Source organism: Callithrix jacchus, chromosome 12 (assembly GCF_049354715.1).
Source record: "Callithrix jacchus isolate 240 chromosome 12, calJac240_pri, whole genome shotgun sequence".
NCBI classification, from domain to species: domain Eukaryota; kingdom Metazoa; phylum Chordata; class Mammalia; order Primates; family Cebidae; genus Callithrix; species Callithrix jacchus.
In genome coordinates, this window is record NC_133513.1 from 114295197 (window position 1) to 114315659 (window position 20463).

Sequence of the window (20463 nt, forward strand, 5' to 3'; positions counted from 1 at the left end):
TGCCTTTCTGGCACTTCTTCTAGTAGTCTCTGCTTACACTGCTGCTATCTTCTCTCTGTTTCTTTCCCATCTACACTTCTCTTGTCATTTCCTTTCACCCTTCCCTTTTGTGTCTGGTGTTTCCTTTTATGGTCAACACTAACCAGTCAAAACTCTCCATTTAATCAGCATTTATTCTAAGGATTATGTTAAGTGTTAATACTTTGTGTGCATCATTTCATTGAATTCCTACTACAGTCTTATGGGGCAGGTATTGCATTTCCAATCTACAGAGAAAGAAATTGAAAATTAGAGTAATCTGTGAAGCAGCTAGATGGAATTCACTCCAGGCCTTTCGAGCCTCAGAGCCTGAGCTTCTCACTTACACTTACAGTACATATGCTACATCTCCTGCTGAAATATGCACATAGATTAGTAGGAATCATGTTGGCAGTAAAACTAAAATACTGGGTGAACCAAGATTTGTGCTAAGAATTTCACACATGCTTCTGAAAGATGAAATATGTTGTAATTCTTTTTCAAACACAGAAAGTTTTAATAGCTAATTAATCAGAGAGGTATTAATTTTAAGTAAGGTTTTATTATCCTGGATTAGTCAGGTTATAGATGTCACTAAATACTTGACTTATACCGGCTAAGATAATATTTACAGTTGAGTAACATTGAAATTGATTATAGGTGTTACTTGGGATGTGGAGTAACTCTGAGGGATATCCTACTCAGGTAAATGTTATGAATGATCATACAAAGATATTCCATTTTTACATGAATTTTTCTTCTTCATTGCCATTTTGAAGATAATTTGTATTTTATATTCAAAGATAATGCCCAAGAGGATGCTAAAATCCTGCTGTTTTTGTAAAATTGCAATTAATGCAATTTTAGTATTATAATTAAAAGCCATTAAGAAAATTTCACAGAAATAAAAAATTAGTTGAGTGTGGTGGCACACACCTGTAGGCTCAGCTATTTGGGAGCCTGAGGTGGGAAGATCTCCTGAGCCTGGGAGGCAGAGGTTGCAGTGAGTTGAGATCATGCCACTGAACTCCAGCTTGGGTGACAGAGTGAGACCCTGTCACAAAACAAAACTTCACGTATGTATTATAAAAATGTCGGAACTTATTAGCAGTAAATTAAAAACATTTTCAATTTTCATGTGCAATTAAGGCTTTTAGAACGTTTGTTTTTCTACCTTTTTAAAAATCATAATCTTAAGCACTTGAAGGTTGTGTATACTGTGCCAGGGACTACATGACAGCAGATAGTTGCCTGTGTGTGTGTTTTTAAAACCGTGTTTTAACTAGTGATGCCTTACAAATACCTGTTGAGTATCTTCTATTTGCTTGTAAATAGACAAAGCCTTTGAATCTTGTAGTTTAGTGGAAGATACTTAGAAAAACAAAATAGAAAGGTACATATAGATTTTCTTACATGATTAGTTTGTGTCTTTGTCTGGTAGGCTGAGTTTATGATACTGGTTGAATATCCCTTATCTGAAATGCTTAGGACCAGAAGTGTTTCTGACTCAAATTTTTGGGGGGTTTTGGAATATTTGCATATATATAATGAGATATCTTAGAGATAGGACCTGAGTCTAAACACAAAGATCATTTATGTTTAAGTAAACATTATACATGTAGCCTGAAGATAATTTTATACAATGTTTCAAAGATAGTTTTATGCATAAAACTGTTTACATTGAACCATCAGAAAGCAAAGATGTCATGTTGACACTCGAAAATTGGATTTTGGATTTTGGGATTAGGGCTGCTCAATTTTTAACATGCCCTGGTACTGTTTTGAATGCCAAAAATAATTACAACAGCATATATGTATATTAGAACATTGATTGAATCAATATTGCTTTGAGTAAATTGAGTGATTTGTGGAAAGTAAAATGATCTCGTTTTGTTTCTTTGTTTTTTTATTTTTGACGTGGAGTTTTGCTCTTGTTGCCCAGGTTGGAGTGCAATGGCACCATCTTTGCTCACTGCAACCTCCACCTCCCGGTTTCAAGTGATTCTTCTGCCCCAGCCTCCCAAGTAGCTGGGATTACAGGTGCCCACCACCACACCCAGCTAATTTTCATATTTTTTAGTAGAGCTAGGGTTTCACCATGTTGGCCAGGCTGGTCTTGAACTCCTGATCTCAGGTGATCCACCCGCCTTGCCCTCCCAAAGTGCTGGGATTACAGGTGTGAGCCACCAAGCTGGGCCTGATCTCTATTTTGTCTGTCTGTAAATTTACAAAAAAATCTTGGAATGTCAAGTTCTCTCTGAAAGTGTTTGCTCCCCTAGCCACCCAGTGTTGAGAAGTAGCCTTTGTAGTACCCCTAGTAGATGAGGACCTGTAGGAGTCAGAACCCCAAATTGCTACTAGATTCTAAGGTTACAATTGTTAAGTAGTTACAAATCTTACATACAAAAAAAGTTAGATTTGAGTCAGAAAACGGGCTGCTATGCTTTTTAGTTTCTTTTTTTTTTAGACCTCAGTATGTAGTTAAACCTAATTGACAGTATTCTAATCCTGAGGGCAGTGTGGCACTCAGCTGTGTTTGATAAGAGTTTCATTCTTTTCTTCTGAGACATAATCCCCTCCTTATATAATCCATTTTGAAATTAAACTTGATTTTTATTTTCTTCAGTAGGAATTGAATATACAAGTTGCTGCTGTAATTGGATGTACAACATGCTCACACTATTGGATTACAAATAAGCTGCTCCCCCATGTTCTGAACTACCCTATACACTGGGACATCTTGTAAACCAGGGAAAAACACCGTCTGAATATGCGTGACACTGATAAACATAAGGAATGCTAGGCTTCTCTTGGACATCATTCATTTAATCTAACGAAATTTTCTGAGCACCTATCCTGTGCCTGGAGAGACATGACATGGTACCTCCCTTCAAAAAGAGTATAGTCTAGCAGTGTTTTTCAGCCAGTCACGTATTTCTCAGTTATTCAGGCTTAGATAAAGCCCTATTTGCTCTCTGGGTCTGAGCTTTAATAGTCCGACAGGAAGCCCTGCCTGGCTCCTGAGACCAGATTACATTTGACGTTACCCGGTCATGCTGAACCCTGCGCCACTTAATTTAATCATAGGTAATACAGAATGCACTTATTTTCTGCTAGATTGTAAGCTCCAGCAGGACAGCAGTTGTATCTGCCTCATTCACGTCTGCATTCTTAGTGCCTGGCATAGCCACTACTAGCATATACTGAGTACTTAACAAATTTATTTTTAAAAATGAATAAGAAGTGGGAGGACTGGAATTCCTACAGTTCAGAGATAATGGCATCACTATACCAGTGTATAAATAGTTCAGATTGCTAGCAGCAAAACTTGGAAGGTGAGTCTTAGGGTTCCTGTGGAGAAAGAGGTCTGATTCAAGCTACCAGACTTAGAGAACAAAATATATCCGAAATGATTCCTCTCTTCTTTTGTTCTTTGATTCGCTTTAAGTAGAAAAATTGATGAATACTGTCACTATTAGGCAAAAGAAAGGAGAAATAAAGACGGGCTTTTCCCATGACTAGCCAAATTAAGGCCTCATGAAGAAAATAGAGCTCATTTCAAGAATTAAATCTTGAAATGAGAGTAATAGTGATGACGATAATCGCCAATACCTATGGTGCTTATTATGTGCCAGGCCTTCTTCATGCACTCAGTATTATTAATCCTGCATCACAAATGAGGAAACTGAGGTACACTGAGCTATTAAGAGCTGGAGCCAGGACTTGAATAGCAGTAGTATTTGAAGAGGAAAGGAGAGAGGTCATTCCAGGCATGGAAATTCCTAAAGGTACCCAGTTTTAAGAAGGCTTATCTCAGTGTTTCAATGCAACTTTATGCTTAAAGAGTTATAATCCTCGATAACAATAGTAATTCCCTGCTATTGCAAATTATTTTTAGTTCTCTTTGAACTGTGCTTGCCCCTCGGAGAAAGTACAAGTAGGAAGGTACACCAACATCAATGGGGTTATTTTACTCTAGTTAAAATAACAGATAAGGTTCAGATGATTGAGAGGTAAACTTGGTTAGACAGGATGAGAGAAATGGCTAAATGACCTTGAAAGCCATATAGAGGAGTTTGGATACGATGCAAGAAGCCATTGTACCTTCTTGGGCAAATAAGAAACATGTTAAAAGCAGAGTTTCATGTAAACCTAGCAATAGCATTCAAGTTGATATAGAAATTGATAAACTAGATCAGGGATTGGTAAACATTTTCTGTAAAGGACCAGATTAGGTTTAGGATTATTTTAACCCATAAAACCTCTTTCACAACTACTCAACTCTGCTATTGTATTGTGAGAGCTGCCATAGATCATATATTGTTTTTAAAAATGGCTGTCCCATAAATGTGATGAGCAACTGCACATAGAACAGGTTTAGACTTCCCTCCCATCCGTCCTCCATCACCTTGTGATCAATGCACATCTTTCTCATGACTGATAAATTGGCTTGTTCCAGTGACCCCTTCTCTCCCCCATTCTCTGCATATCATGATGGTGCACACTGTCCAGTTATGTTAGTAGGAAAAACATGTAATCACCTCCTGGGCAGCCATATAAACAAGACTCTCAAGGCATTAGGGTTATAGGTTGCTTGTCACACATGGTTTGTTTTGTTGTTGTTTTTTTTTTTTTAGATTTTTCTTTTCTGATTTTCTCTGATATATCGTTTGGAACTTTCAACCACTTCCAAATCTGTTCTTCATTTCAGGAATTTCTGCTTTGTAACCATGTGGAAATTTTGATAAAGTTTTAATAAAGGAAATTTAAGCGTACTGACTTTAAGCATTCTGCTGAGAATGTCTCTATACCACTTCTTTTTAAACAGTTGGAATTCTTGGAAACTACTGTAATATGACTCTCTCCCTAGCCAGATTTTAATAGTCATATTAATACTGATATGACTCCTGATAACTAAACTATCTTGTCATTACATTTGTAGATAAAGTTTTAGTTAGAAATAATTTTGTATGTGCTAGGTATGGTAATATAGTCCCAAAACGTCATGTTAAGATAAAAGATCATGCTTACTTTTTAATTAACTTGTGTAATAAAATTTAGGTCTTTGGAAAACTTATTTTTCAAATAAATGAACCTTTCAAATAAAAAAGTATTTAACCTTTATTTCATTTCTTATTATAGGGGTATTGAATGGACAAGTTTGACTAGTTTTCTTTCTTTTGCTACCTCAACACCAAACAATATGGGATTAGTGAGAAATGAACTTCAACTGGTTGATCTTCCAACAGGTTTGTTTTTAAAGATTCAAAGTAGTTTGTCATATTGAACAAAGATGCTGCTATGTATAGAACATGTTTGGAAGTACTTTTTTCACCTTGGAATGTTTTCTTATATTTCATGTTTTTATATTTATTCTTCTATTCTCTAATAATTGCCCTAGAAAGGTCTTATCATTGTTTGCATGGAAATTTCCTTAACACAAATACGTGGTAATATGGAGGACCATTAGCCTGAACAGGCAGATTCATTAAAAAATAGGATACCAGTTCTACTTTTAAGTGCATTGTTATATATAACCAACTTTAAAAGCCCAATTTAAAAATAACTCTGTCAATGGACTTTATTAGAGTCTGCCTAAAATTTTGGCCTTTATAGGAAGCACTTAGAAAATTTATAGGTTAAGGGTTGTTTTTAAATGCTCACATTTAAACCTTGTGATAGATAGTCTCTGGCTGAATGAACAGAGAAACTTAATTTGGAGTTTAAAGTTCTACAGTCGGAAACATCCCAATGAGGTAACTTGTTCAGAATTGTTAAAAGCCTAAAGTCAGTGAATTTCAAAATCAAGAATTTGAAGATATAATAAGGAAGGAGTTTTAAATTATTTTCTAGTGCATGCAGTAGTTTCAAAGAGGATTTTTTAAACAAAATTGTGATGAGTTTCTTTAAAATGGTATAGCAACATGAATCATATGTAGATGGTTGTAACCAATGAGAGCATGTGTATGCATGTGTAAAATGAATAAATCAAATAAATGGTTGTAAATCAAGTAAGTTGTAAACAAATGAAGTACATGGTTGCTTTTTTATATTCTCCATAATTATTTTCAAGCTCTCAAAAATACAGTCGTTCTTACCTCTCAGGGTATGTTACTGAACTTCAAAGAATGATCCCCATCTTAGTCCAGTGTTGCTCTAGTCTCATTGGAAGTGACCTGCCCATTGACTCTCATCCCCAAATTTCTAATTTGCCAACAAAGTGGTACTGGCTCTCTCTCTTCTAATCCCAGAGATAAAATGTTGTTGTCTAGTATCATTGACTAAAAGAAAGAAAAAATCCCTATTCATTCATTTTGGTCAGCTCAAGTTCAGTACTGTTAGATAACTTAAAATCTGCTTGTCACAGATGTATTTTAAAGGAACAAACATCTACAGTCACAGTTACTGATTTTCTTAAATGGGATATTTGAATTCATAGATTGTAGACTTTTATAGCCTGGTTTTCTAAGGAGGGCAGGAGACCAGTGCAGTCAGGAAAGGACATGAGCTGTTTGGGGTATAATAATAGTGAGCATAGTGAGATTCCAATAAGATTCACAGAATCTTATTGAAGAGCAGGAAGGCAACTAGGCCTTCAGTTGGTCTTGAATTGATTATGTTTTCTCTTTTGTTTAATATAGATAAAAATCTAACACAAGATACCAAAATATACAAGGTAGAATTTATACTTTTTTTATTCACAGAAAATCAGGTAGCTTCCTTTGAGTAACTCATTCTTTTATAGCATATATGAAAACTGTAGTTATTCCCTAATTTCCAGTTTATAAAGATGTTTTGAAAGTTCAAAATATTTAACTAGTATTTTGCACCTGGAACAAGAAAATCTTAAATACATGTTTCAAGAGTTCCCCCCCACCACCACTAGTTAGTATTTGGAAATATGGGAATGTTTATATTAAATATATTACTGTAAATAAGTAGTTTTCACAACAGCCAATTGCTGCAAAATAGATTCTTAAAACAACATTTTTTTTAATTTCTAAAATTGAATTACAGAATTCAAAAACTGTGTAACAAATGAAAATGCCTTTTTACAAAATGTCTGAATGTGTGATATGTTATTGATCATTAATTTCTAACACTTTTGAGAATTTTTTTGAATTTAGTTTATTAAAAACAGCTTAGAAGTAACTGGGTGAGGTAGTACATGCCTGTCATCCCAGCACTTTGGGAGGCTGAGGCAGGTGGATCACTGGAGGTTAGGAGACCGAGACCAGCCTGGCCAACGTAGTGAAACCACATCTCTACCAAAAATGCAAAAATTAGCCAGTGTGGAGGCAAGCTCCTGGAAGCCCAGCTACTCGGGAGGCTAAGGCATGAGAATCACTTGAACCTGGGAGGTGGAGATTGCAGTGAGCCAAGATCGTGCTACCACACTCCAGCCTGGGTGAGAAAGTGAGACTCGATCTCAAAAAAAGAAAAAGAAAAAACAGAAACAGCTTAGAAGCAAATGGAAGAATGAATAGTAGGAAAGTGGGTAGGACTGATCAAATACATTGGGGTGGCTTCTTGTTTCATACATGTTTTATGCACTATTCTCACTTTTTTAAATATTTGCAATTAAAGGTAGAAGCATTGCTTTTCGTGGTGAAAGAGGCAATGATGAATCTCCCATCGAAATGATTAAAGTATCTCATTTGAAGTAAGTGTCAACCTAAAAGAAAAATCTGGTGTTATCACAATGAAATCTCATGGATTTCTTTAAGCTTTAAGAAAATGGGAAGGTGCTGGAATGCATATAGCATCGTTTTAGTGGTAGCAAATGGTGGTATGCAACCCAAAGAACATATTTTTATTACAAAATTAAGTTGCTATCACTTTTCATTCTCCACCTCTAAAAGATAACTTTTTCATGAATCATTATTTACTTTCAGATGAAGTTCTTTTGTACTTCCCATCTACCCATCAAGTCATTGAGTGAAAGAACACATTTTCTTTATGTATAATTTAAACCCATTTTGCTTCCAGAAATTTTTTTTTCAGGGGAAAATAGCATGTTACGCAGGATTATTAAAAATAGAAACTGAATGAAAATCAATCAAAATTACAAAGAAAGAGTAAGCTTTCTAAAATAGTTTTCAAAATTGTTTTGGCTCTTCTAAGTTCTTTGCATGTCCACATAAAGTTTAGAATCAGCCTATCAGTTTTACCAAAAAATATTCCCTGAGATTTTGATTGGGTTTGCATTGAACCCATAATCAATGTGGGGAAGAATTGGTATCTTAAAAAGTTTTGTAATTCATGAACGTGGTATATCTCTTAACTTATTTAGGGCTTTTAAAATTTCTCTCAGCAATATTTTATAGTTTTCAGAGTATAAGTCTTACATATTATTTGTTAATTTTTTTGTGTGTTTTGTTTGATGCTTTTATAAATGACATTTTTAAATTTCAAGTTTCAATTATTTATTATTTGTATACTAAAATACAGTTAATTTTTTCGATATTGACCTTGTGCTTTGAGACATGCTAAGCTTAGTTACTACATCTAGTATAGGTACTTTTTTTGATTCTTTAGGATTGTCTATAGAGACAGTCTCTTTTGCCAGTAAAAACACCTTTACATCTTATCTTTTTGATCTATAGGCCTTTTATATTTTGCTTTGCTGCACGGATTAGGATCTCCTGTACAGTGTTGATTAGAACTTGGGTCTCAGCTAAGAGCTGATGTCTTTGCTCTGATCCTGGATCTTATGAAGAAAGCTTTCAGTCTTTCAACATTAAGTTTGATAATTAGCTGTAGATTTTTTGTATATTACCTTTATCAAGTTGAAAAAGTTTGATTTCTAGTTTGCTGAGCCTTTGTATCATGAGTAGGTGTTGAATTTGTCAAATGCTTTTTCTGCATATATTGACATCATCATATGGGATGTGTGTGTTATTTTGTTTTTGTTTTGAAATCCACTAATATGGTGAATTACATCGATTGATTTTCAGATGTTAAACCAACATGACATTCCTGGCATAAACTCTAGTTGGTCATGATGTATTACTATTTTGACCTATTGCTGGATCAATTTACTGATATTAAGAGTTTTTGCTTCTATGTTCATGAAGGATATTGGTCTTGTTTCTATGTAATATCCTTCATTTTGGTATTAGGGTGATACTGACTTTGCAGAATGTGTTGGAAAGTATTCGCTCTCCTTTTTTTTTGAATGAGTTTGTAGAATTGTTATTATTTTTTACTGAGTAGTAACAATTCATTAGGAAATCCATCTGAACCTAAAATTTTCTTTGTGGAAAAGTTTTTAAATACAAATTCGATTTTTTTTTTTTCATAAATAAAGGACTATTTAGATTATCCTCTTTTGAGCTTTGGTAATTGGTATCTTTCAAGTAACCTGTCCATTTTGTTGAAGTTGCTGAGTTTATTAATTTATTGAAATAAGCTTGTTCATCATGTCAGTGATTCTCTCTCCCAATCCTAATATCAGTAAATTTTATCAACCAATTTTATTTATTGAGTTTTTCCAAGAAACTACTTTTGGTTCATTTGATTATTCTCTATGATTTTTCTGTTTTCGATTTCATTGACTGTCATGCTTGTCTTTTGTTCTTCTTACTTTTTAAATATGCTCTTCTTTTTTAACATAGTTTTCTAAAATAGAAACTTAAATAATTGAATTAAGATGATTCTCTAAAATGTAATGTAAACATTTAATGCTATACAAGCACTACTTTTCCTGTATTCTACAATTTTTGATATGTTAATAGGCTTTCATTTTAAGTCACTTTATCATCTTTTAAAATTACCACGGGGTGTTATTCAGAGGTATATTTCTTCAGACTATTTGGATGTTTTGCCAGGTATCTTTCTATAAATTTCTATTTTCCGTTGGGGTCACACATGGTCTAGAGTGGAAGAATCTCGGTCCTTTGATACAGGGAATACAGGGATCTTCCTACTCTGTCACATTTCCTCTATTCAGCCATCATTTGCTGATAATATTTTAGTTCCTCATAGTGCTTATTGAGTAATCAGTGCTCAAGTTATGTTTGTTGAATCACACTCTTTGACATCATTCAGTACTTCTTCCAGGCTTAAGAGAGAGTGAATAAGTGGCATTTGTTGAATACCAACTATAGTAGGATGATAGAAACTTTACATACTTTTTCATTGAATGTTTACCATAATCTGTATATCAATTAATTGAGGTACATGATGGGATTTTCATGTCATGTGTGAGACATTGAGCCTCAGGAGGGTTAACATAAGTTGTGGCGTCAGGGTTTGAATCTGCGTCACTCTTTCTTCCGAGTTGGACTCCTTACCTAATTGTGTGAGACTGTATGTGCTCTCACAGGTCATCTTAGAGCTTTTCCTTCTTATGATTGTTAATCTTGGGGGCTAAAATGGTAGTTTAAATTGTCTATATTTAGAATGTATCAGCTGAGTTTTTCAGTTTACTGAACTTTTTATTTGGTCTAATTCATGGTGAAATTTTTGCAAAAAGGGGCTTATTTGGTAATTTTGTTTATTTTAGGCAGTATTTGGCAGTTGTATTCAAAGATAAACCCCTAGAGTTATGGGATATTAGAACTTGTACCCTTCTTAGAGAAATGTCCAAAAACTTCCCTGCAATAACTGCTTTGGTAAGTTACACTTTAAGAAGTAAATTGTTTGTTTAGGTAAGTGTGTATGTGGTGAATGTTTTGCTTAGGCTTGAATCAAAATCAATACTGGCAAAATTATATTTTCTTGTTAAAAATATGTTTTCAGAGAAGATGATCTCAATAAATGGAAATAACTCTTATTTTCTTGGATGGATCAACCTAGTATTACATTAGTGCAATTCCAATTAAAGTTTCATTTGGATATTTTGAGGAATCTGATAAACATATTCTAAAATGTTTATGAAAGAATAAAGGTCCTAAATAGCTAAGTCATCCTTGAATAAAGAGGACTAAAATGTGGGGTGGGGGGGCGGTTGGCCCCTTCCTACCTGATAGTAGTACGTCTTATAAAACCACAGAAATAAGATCAGTATTGTATTGTCACGAGAATAGGAGGTAGGTCAACCTAATAAAGAGCTCAGAAACAGACCCGTGAATATTTGGGGACTTAATATGTAGTAAAGTAGCACAAATCAAAGAGGATGGATGAACTGTGTAGTAGACGGTGTTGGGAAAACGATCTCACTTTATGGATAAAAATACTTGATCTCTTCTTAATACCATATACAGAAGTGTCACAGGACTAAAGACCTAAATGTAAAAACGTAAAGCCACAAAATTGAATATAACAAAATACAAAATATTTTTGTGACCTAGGGGCAGGAAGAGCCATCAGAAGCTCAAACCAAAAGGGCAAAAAAAGAAAAAGAAACGTAATGCATTTAATTAATCAACATTAATGCTTTTTGTTTGATGAAGAATATCACTGTAAAAGTTAAATATAGAAAACAAATTTTCCAGTGTCTAAATTTAACTAGAAACTCCTGCAAGTCAACGATGAGAAAAAGCAGGAACCGTAGTGGAAAAATGAACAATATCTGTGAAGAGCTAATGGGAGACAGAGAAACCTAAAAGGCCAGCAAGCCATATAAAGGAATATTCAGACTCATCAGTTTTCAGAGATATTCAAACCGTGGTATGGCTCTACCTTTTAGACTAATGAAAGCTAGAAAGCCATGTAGTGTCAAGTATGGGTGGAATATAGGGTCTGGGAATCCTTGTGCAATTGCTGGTAGGAATGTAGACCAATGCAGCCATTCTGTGAAGCAAACTGGCAGCACTTGGGCAAACACAGATATCCTCTGTGTCTGTCGAGCTCTTGGTCATAAAGGAACTTTTGCAAAGATATTGACTGTGGTGGTGTTTGTCATGATCTGAGTTTGGAGACCATCTGTGTTTTTTACTGAGAGAGGAGACAGATTAGCAATTGGCTGATGCACCCATGGAGTGTTACGTACCATGCAGAAACAGGAGGAATAGGACATAAAAACAGTGGAAAGAGTAAGAAACAGGATGAAATATATATATATATACACACACAGACACACACACACACACACACACTCACACACACATATAGAAACATAGTACTATTTATGTAAATTAGAAGTACATGTGAAATAACTACATGTTAAGAACTTATACATATGTGAGGATATTGGACTGAAGGCTTTACAATAGGTAGAACATAAAAGAATATATAAATAAAACAAGTGGTTTTAGAGGGATCAATGGATGATAAGGGCCCTGATTGGAGAACTGTGATCGTCTCAGAGGGCGGGGGGTGGTGAGGAATAGGCGATACTATAATTGAATTCATTATTTTCATTTTGTAAATTTTTTTAACAAACATCAAAAGGTCAGACCGTTTGTAAGTTTGCCATAAAAGCTCTAGTTAAAATGCATTCATTCAGCCTTTGTGTAAGAAGGTAGACTCTGAAAAACACATTGTGGATTCATGTGCAGTAATAATAAATGATGTTGGCCAGTGGTGTGTGTGCCCAGCTGTTCTGGAGGATTCTTTGACAGAAGGAAACCTAATACATGTAGTTCTGTCTGCCTTTGCTTTACAGGAGTGGTCACCATCTCATAACTTGAAGAGCCTGAGGAAGAAACAACTTGCTACTCGAGAGGCCATGGCCCGCCAGACCGTCGTCTCAGACACAGAGCTGAGTATTGTTGAATCATCTGTGATCAGGTACAGGACAGTCATTTGTGCTGTTAGCATCATGGGAATTGGACAAGTGTCCTCAGAAGGGACTCTGCTTTTGAACAAACTTGGTTTCATCTTTCAGTACATATCCAGATTATGAAAAAGTTGATTTTATCATTTTTATTATTGTATTATACTGTTTATTGTAGCTAGTCACATAGGCAGTAATATTCACCCATCAGCATCTGTTAGTAAATGTGATCACTTCATAAACTTCAGCTTCTGAAATTCAAGTGAATATAGCATAGACATACAGATAGGTCATATTATCATTTATGCACACCAAAGAAAATGTGTTGAGAATTCTAAATTTCATCCCCATCCATACCAATCTTACAGATAAAACTTCCATACCAATCTTACAGATAAAAGGATGAGTCACTGTATAGCCTCCCTTCTGTCGAGGAGAATTCTATAGCAAAAACAGCCATGAAGTTTATTGTTTTTCTTGTATTAAGCTTAGATCACCATGTTGCTCTGCCCAGAGTAAACTTCCTCTGATGGTATGACTGTTTAGGAGTGATTCATGTTTACCCATGATTAGCTGAGCAAATATTAGTTTCAGACTTTTAAAAAAATAGTTTTGGATCTCTTAATGCATCTGTATTCAGGCAAGTCAATTAATTATGGGTATCACTCTAGGAAAAAGAAATATCTTTATCTTATTTTTTACCATCCCAAAGCTTGCTGCAGGAGGCAGAAAGTAAATCTGAACTTAGTCAGAACATCTCTGCCCGGGAACATTTTGTATTTACTGATAATGATGGCCAAGTTTATCATCTCACTGTTGAAGGAAACTCAGTAAAAGATAGTGCTCGGATTCCGCCAGATGTGAGTAAAACCTTGATTAAACCTTCATCAAGAAGATTTTGTTTTGTTGGTTTCATATCCAGTGAAGGAATCGTTAAGTTGGAAAGCTTCAGAAAAGCCTAATGTAAATTAACTTTATTTAAGGAGATAATAAAATTGATTAAACTTGTTCCTTACTGCTACAGAATAACGCTGTAACTATTTAGATTAAATGTTTACTGTATGCTACTCATTTTTATTTCCATAATAATCCATGAGGAGTTATCTCCATTTTACCTGTAACAAAACTAAGGAAGAATAAGTAACTTTCCCAAGGTTACCCAGCTTACTTATATGGCAGAGCAGTATTTTAAACTCAGGTCTGTCTGATTTCAGTATCTGTCTTCTTTCCATTTCAGGCATTACCTTGAAGGATTTGACTTAGAATCTAGTATTATTTTTGGATAACAGTAATGAGGTTGTAAGTGTAATAGTATTATTACCATTTACTAACTTACATATATCCTTCTTAAGGCCTTGTGGAATCTGTAACTAAAGTTTTGTCATTAATCATTTGTGTCAGCATGCATCTCATAGATTGTTTTTAATAGATGGATCATGAAAATGTTTATGTTAACTAACACAGGCTATTATAATGGTTAAATGAAGGCATGAGGGGATTTTTTAAAATAGGTATATTTATTTTAAATTGCCATCTAAAAATGGAATGCCCTAGTAGAATGCCAACCCCTCATAATTTTATAGGTGGCTTTGGGGTCTCATAAAGTTACAATCTAAATGTTGGCTGTGGCTGCAGTCTTTTGAAGTGTAATAGGGCAGAAGGATCTATTTCCAAGATGGCTGACTCACAAGGCTATTGTACATTAATGCTGGCTGTTGACAAGGGAGCTCAGTTCTTCCTCATGTGAATCCTTCCATAAGGCTGCTTGAGTGTCCTCACCACATGACAACTGGCCTCCCCTAGAGCAAGGGATCTGAGAAAGCAAAAAGGAAGTTGCAGAGTCCATGATGACCTAGTTTCAGAAGTCTCTTCAAAGGCAACTTCTTAATTAAACGTTCTATGATGTGGTTAGGAAAGCAGATATCATAAAGTGCTGCTTCATATTACACAGAATTACATTTCTTTAATATAACTATGTTGTTTTATTAATTGACTTGATTATAATATTGATTTTTAAATCCAGTTTTTGTTTATTTACTGTTAGCAGGGTTTATGCAGTCGTCGGTGTGTATGCTAGTCTGCTAATGGCCAATTATTCAAAACACTGGAGTTTTCTTATTTTTTACTGTGGATACCATTTGAATTCTTATATTACACAATAAATGCAAAAACAAGATTTCTTTTAATAAATAGAGAAGTAATTGAGCAGTAATATTATTTAATAGCTAACATGTATTAACTATTTATTGCATGGCAGGCATTGCTTTAAGGCCTTTGCCTTTATAAATTTATTAATACTAGCAACAACTCAAGTTTCACGAACTTACCCTACTTTATTGACAATAAATCCAAGACACAGTAAGGTTAACTAAACATGCCTCAAATCACATAGCAGTTTCAAGCTGGGACTCAAGCCCAGGCAGTCTGACTCCAGAGCTCAGGCTACTGAGCCTTCCATGATACCACCTCTGAGCATCTGTTAGAACTGCGGGTTCCTTTCTTCCTCCAAGTTAGATTGATTATAGTAGCATTTCATTCTTACATGGTGCTGCTATATGTAACTTTTGTGCAAAGCTTTCTGTGAATTTAAACTGCACATGCTATTAGTAAACAGAATCTCTACAATACCTTCAATGATTCCACAATGTTCCAAAAGGTATCAGTGAAGCTGTGGATCCTTTTTTTAACAGAAAAATTACTGCACAATTAGTTATAAAAGAGCTTTCAGTTTTCCTTGGAATGGATTTAGTTATCCTTTTCCAGTGAGAGAGAAGTTTGAGTCAGTTCTCTGGAAAACGTTCCCTTTACTTCTCTTTTTTTCTTAATTTCCTTTTTTTTGAAGTATTTGTTCCTCAAAAGATATCCCCTCTCTTTAAATCTAGCTCAGGTAACTACTTAATGTCTATCAGGTTGAAATCTCCTGTTTCTTCACAGTTGCAATTAATAGGCAATGTAGCTCTTTGTTAGTGTCTGAAATCTGTTTTAGGGTTTGGTGGCTAAAGTATACTAAAGCACAACCTTTTAAATTAAGTTTCATTAAAGTATTTCTTTATTATGATGCCTTTTACAGCATAGTAAAATTTCTATGTGTTTGTTGCTATTGTTTTCTAGGGAAGCATGGGTAGTATTACCTGCATCGCATGGAAAGGTGATACATTAGTGCTTGGAGATATGGATGGAAATTTAAATTTTTGGGACTTGAAAGGCAGAGTCTCCAGGTAGGAGCCAATAATGAAACCTTGTTATTTAGTTTTTAAAAAATGTGACTTCTTGATATGATTCCATTAGAGGCTTGTGACTTGGCAAGCAGGATCAATAAACTCGTGGAGGTGTAGCTTGGACCCTTGGGTATCTTGTCACCTAAACTTGGGAGGATGGGCCTCAAGCCAAGCATTCATAGGAAACTGTTATCTGCAAGCGGCCCCTGCAGAAGGCTTAGCTGACCTTAAAGGGCAGGCCCTTTGTATCACATGTGGCTCCCAGTCTCAGCAGGTAAAGGGTTCACCCATCATCAGACCTGTCAGAATTGAAAATAGTGAGAGACATTGAATACAGTTTCTGGTGACTAGATCTTGCTCCACATTGTATTGGTGTTTTTGTTTCTTTGTCTTCAGAGGAATACCTACACACCGAAGTTGGGTGAGGAAGATTCGTTTTGCTCCTGGTAAAGGAAATCAAAAATTAATAGCAATGTACAATGATGGAGCTGAAGTGTGGGATACTAAAGAGGTAGGCCCTCTCCATGAGGATAAAATGTAAATGAATTGTTAGCCATAGGAACTGTGCTTTTTTAAAAAACTTCTTTCTGATTTAAAAATGAAAACTACTTAATGAGTTTGTCAAGTTTCTCATAACAAATTATTTTCTTTTAAAAACTTTATGTTCTAAAGGTAATAACTGAAGATTTATTTATTCTTTAATGTTATCATTGTCTTTGAGACCTCTAACATGCTGCCTATTTATGGAAGACAGATTTGCCAGAGGCTGTCCAATTCTAAACTAGCACTGGGCCTTTGCCACAGACTGTCTTCCTTGACCATTTAATCTAGAATGATAAACGTCTTCCTTTTCTGTCCGGAACTGACACCCAGATTCAATCTTGAAGGTTCAGATGGTGAGCAGTTTAAGAAGTGGGAGAAATGTGACCTTTCGTATATTGGATGTGGACTGGTGTACATCAGATAAAGTGATCTTGGCCTCAGATGATGGATGCATCAGAGTCCTAGAGATGTCTATGAAGTCTGCGTGCTTTAGAATGGATGAACAAGAGTTAACTGGTATGGAATCCTAATGATAGGGTGCTTTGAAACCTGTCTTTACTTTGCTTGCATGCTGCTATATTTTGGGGAGAGAGCTGCTGCTTCTGTTTCATTTTAGCCTTATTTTCTTAGAATCTGAGTTTAAGAAAACATATTAACTTGAAGTTTGAGTGTTTTTACTGCTGAGATGCTGCAATCTTCCTAACTATAGGTGTCAATCATTCCCAACTCAGGTTTTATAAATGCCCCTTTTTTGGCTCTTTGGTTTGTTAACAAGATAAAAGATGTTTACATTCATAAAAATGGCTTACTCAGAATTTAGGTGAACTCATCAGAGGACATGAATCTAGAGATAAGGCTGCTGGCTTGTTAATAATGGCCTTATATCTTTTACAACCATATATCATTGAAAAGTCACTTTGGAAAGTGTTCTGACTATTGTGAATTTTGATGCCAATCTGTGACTAGCGTGACCAGTCACAGCAAATTAGGAGATTGCAGTATCTTGCTCTGTTTTGTATGGTTGTTTTGACATTGCTTTTTACCAGAATAAAAAAAACATTTTAGTAGAGTATACCCCATATGTGACTTCTAAAAAAAGAATGGGACTATTGTGAATGCATCTATTTATCAGTTAAAAGGCAGTTTTTGGCTGATGAAATACAGTTTTCATCCTTGGAAGATATTTGATCCTCATCGGAGCAGAGGAAGGAACGTCTTGCCTGAGTATTCTCCCAGCAAAACTTTGGTACACACTCCAGGCTGATATGTAGAAAATTTCATGAAACTTTTCTAAACCTTCATAGGGTCAATATTTGGCATTTCAGAGACAGTAAGGTTTTAAAATCCTGGCTTTTCACTTTATGTTCATGGTTGAGGCACTACCCAGTTGATGCTAATGTTAATGGGGCTGCCTTTAACTTACGTCAGATGTGCTTTGGTTTTTACTGGCCACGCCTGCCCACCGCATTTGGGCACCACCACTTCTTACTGTGTAACTGACTGCCATCAGGTGAAGCCAGAATTCAAGACCCCTGCATTCCCGTGTCTGTCCTTGAGTCATTTGCCAGCTCTGCAGAAGCATCAGGATGGCCTTCTCGGAAAGGGCAAGCACTGGTATTCATTTAAACCTAAAAGTACTGAAGAAATTGAAAGAACTTCAAGGGTGATTTTTGAAAAAATCAGTTACTAATTTTAGGTAAAGAAGTGTGGAGCTGCAATTGAAATGTTTGAAGAGCTTTTCCTTCACTTTTAACATAAAATTCGAATCTAAAAAGCTCCAAGTCAAGGGATTTCTTAAAGAAAGAAATCTGGTGGTAGTGTAAATGAGGAGTGAAGGAAGAAACATCTGTGTGTTTACCTCCAGATACACAGCTGATTTGGTCTTGAGGAAAAAAGTTTGATATAATAGATTGCTATTCTGAGAAATTAGAAGTATATTTGGGCTTACTGATATGGGATAAAAATAGAATTATTTTAGGTCATAGGCATTAATACATCAGTATTTCCTATGTATTCTTCAATTCTCCTTGATAACAAGTAGAGAACGTCATAAAATATTGATTCATGTCTGTCCATTTTTTTAGAGCAGCTTAGATTGGCCTCTTCTTCCTCCAATAAAGAGAGGTCATCAGACAAATAAGATTAGAATTCCTGTGTTTGAGTTGGAGAACCTTTCTTGTCTGCTACCTAATTTGTCAGGACCATAAAGTGCCATAAAAATAAATCTTTATAGTCATTTTGGCAGCATCTAAAAGGAATGTAAGAGTATCAGATTTGTTTAATAGCATTCTGGTATCATGCAGTTTCTGTACTTCTTAAACAGTATTTACTTGGTATCAGGGAAATTTCCTCCTCAGTGTTAAAGGCCGCTGCTAAGCACATTTTCCTGAGTAAGCATATTTGGAAAGAAGCTTTCCATAATCAGGTTTATGCACAGACCTTTTCTCTTCATCTGCCTCATCTTCCCATAGTCATTTTCAGTAATCTTGAGGCATTCAGAAATATATCACAATGACTTGCAGTGTGGGGAGGTCCAGATATGCTAAACAACCTGGAACGGTCTGGCACAATGAAGAATTGTCCTGCCCCAAATGCCAGTAGTATCCCGTAGCTCTCTTCCCCCCCCCCCCATTGAGTCATACTGAATAAAATCACAAAAGAGAGTCCTTTCCTTCCCAGATTTCCAGCTCACCTTGATGTTGCCATTTCCAAGTGATGGAGGAGTAACTTTTTCTACTGCTTTTCTTCTTGGCTCTTCGGTTACTGATTTTCTGCATTCCTGTCATGTAGGTAGCTAAAAACCTGGGTGTTATGATTAACACCTCACATAACTTTAGCCCAAACGGAACAGAATCTATGACAAACAGCAATGATGCTAACTGCTTTTGCACTCTAATTGTGTAATTTCCAGAGATGAATGAGCTCTTGCAGGTGAGTTTCTCCAGCTGTGAGATGATCACCTATTACTTTTTCGTGTGTGCTCTCTACCCTTCAGAAGAAAGCCTTAAATTCATTTGAAGGAGGGAAGTAGTAAAGGTCACTTTCAGTTTGTTCATCCTCATTGGGATGCTCTCAACAATATTTTGCTTTTGGAGAAATAACATGTATTTGTTTTTAAAAATAAGATATTTTCCTCTTTTTACTCAGACTTGGTAAATGTTGTCTTGCTTACATTATGTAAACACTCTGGATGCTGCTTCCTACGTGGATTCTCTTATATCTTTTCATTTGTTAATTGATTAAGAAATTACCACACCGTATGGCAACTTCCTTGAACCATTCCGATATTATTATGTATTGGGTTTTTTTGGTTTTTGTTTTTGTTTTGAGACAGAGTTTCACTCTTATTACCCAGGGTGGGGTGCAATGGCACAATCTCAGCTCACTGCAACCTCCATCTCCTGGGTTCAAGCAATTCTCCTGCCTCAGCCTCCTGAGTAGCTGGGACTACAGGCATGCACCACCATGCCCAGCTAATTTTTTGTATTTTTAGTAGAGATGGGGTTTCACCATGTTGACCAGGATGGTTTTGATCTCTTGACCTCGTGATCCACCCGCCTCAGCCTCCCAAAGTGCTGGGATTATAGGCGTGAGCCACCGCTCCCGGCCGTATCATGTATTGTTAATTTTTTCCCCTGACATTTACCACATACCATGACGTAATACCAATAACCACTGTCTGAACATGAAAGGGGCTGACTTGAAAATTTGAGAATTATATAGATTGTCATCTATGGGGGACGAATAGAAAGTAAGTTAAGCTAGCCACCTGCATCCCTTTCAGTGCTAAGTTTTCAGTGGCTTTGTAGGTGGTTAGATAAGCCTCATTTTTCCAAGATACAGTCCTTCCTTTACAGCCTAGATGTAAAGGAAGAGATGACTAAGTGGAAATTAAAAAAAAAAAAAAATTCAAAGCAAAAGAAAAGCTTTAATAAGGAATAAAATAAAGTGGTCAATAAGCAAAGCCAAATATAAATGATTATCTGGGGGAAATTTCCAAGTCACAGACTGTCTACGGAGGGG

General features: G+C 35.7%; 1 protein-coding gene across 4 annotated transcripts in view; it reads left to right on the plus strand.

Moving 5' to 3' along the window:
• The window catches only part of WDR11 (WD repeat domain 11), a 59864-nt gene that overhangs the window by 24958 nt on the left and 14443 nt on the right, over positions 1 to 20463 (plus strand). For all 4 annotated transcript variants that reach the window (XM_035269279.3, XM_078344083.1, XM_002756667.7 and 1 more), the window contains 8 exons: positions 5161 to 5267; positions 7606 to 7681; positions 10526 to 10634; positions 12569 to 12693; positions 13392 to 13539; positions 15791 to 15897; positions 16294 to 16408; positions 16785 to 16956. In XM_035269279.3, the coding sequence (XP_035125170.1) occupies positions 5161 to 5267; positions 7606 to 7681; positions 10526 to 10634; positions 12569 to 12693; positions 13392 to 13539; positions 15791 to 15897; positions 16294 to 16408; positions 16785 to 16956 (959 nt within the window). The remainder of the gene's footprint in view (positions 1 to 5160; positions 5268 to 7605; positions 7682 to 10525; positions 10635 to 12568; positions 12694 to 13391; positions 13540 to 15790; positions 15898 to 16293; positions 16409 to 16784; positions 16957 to 20463) is intronic.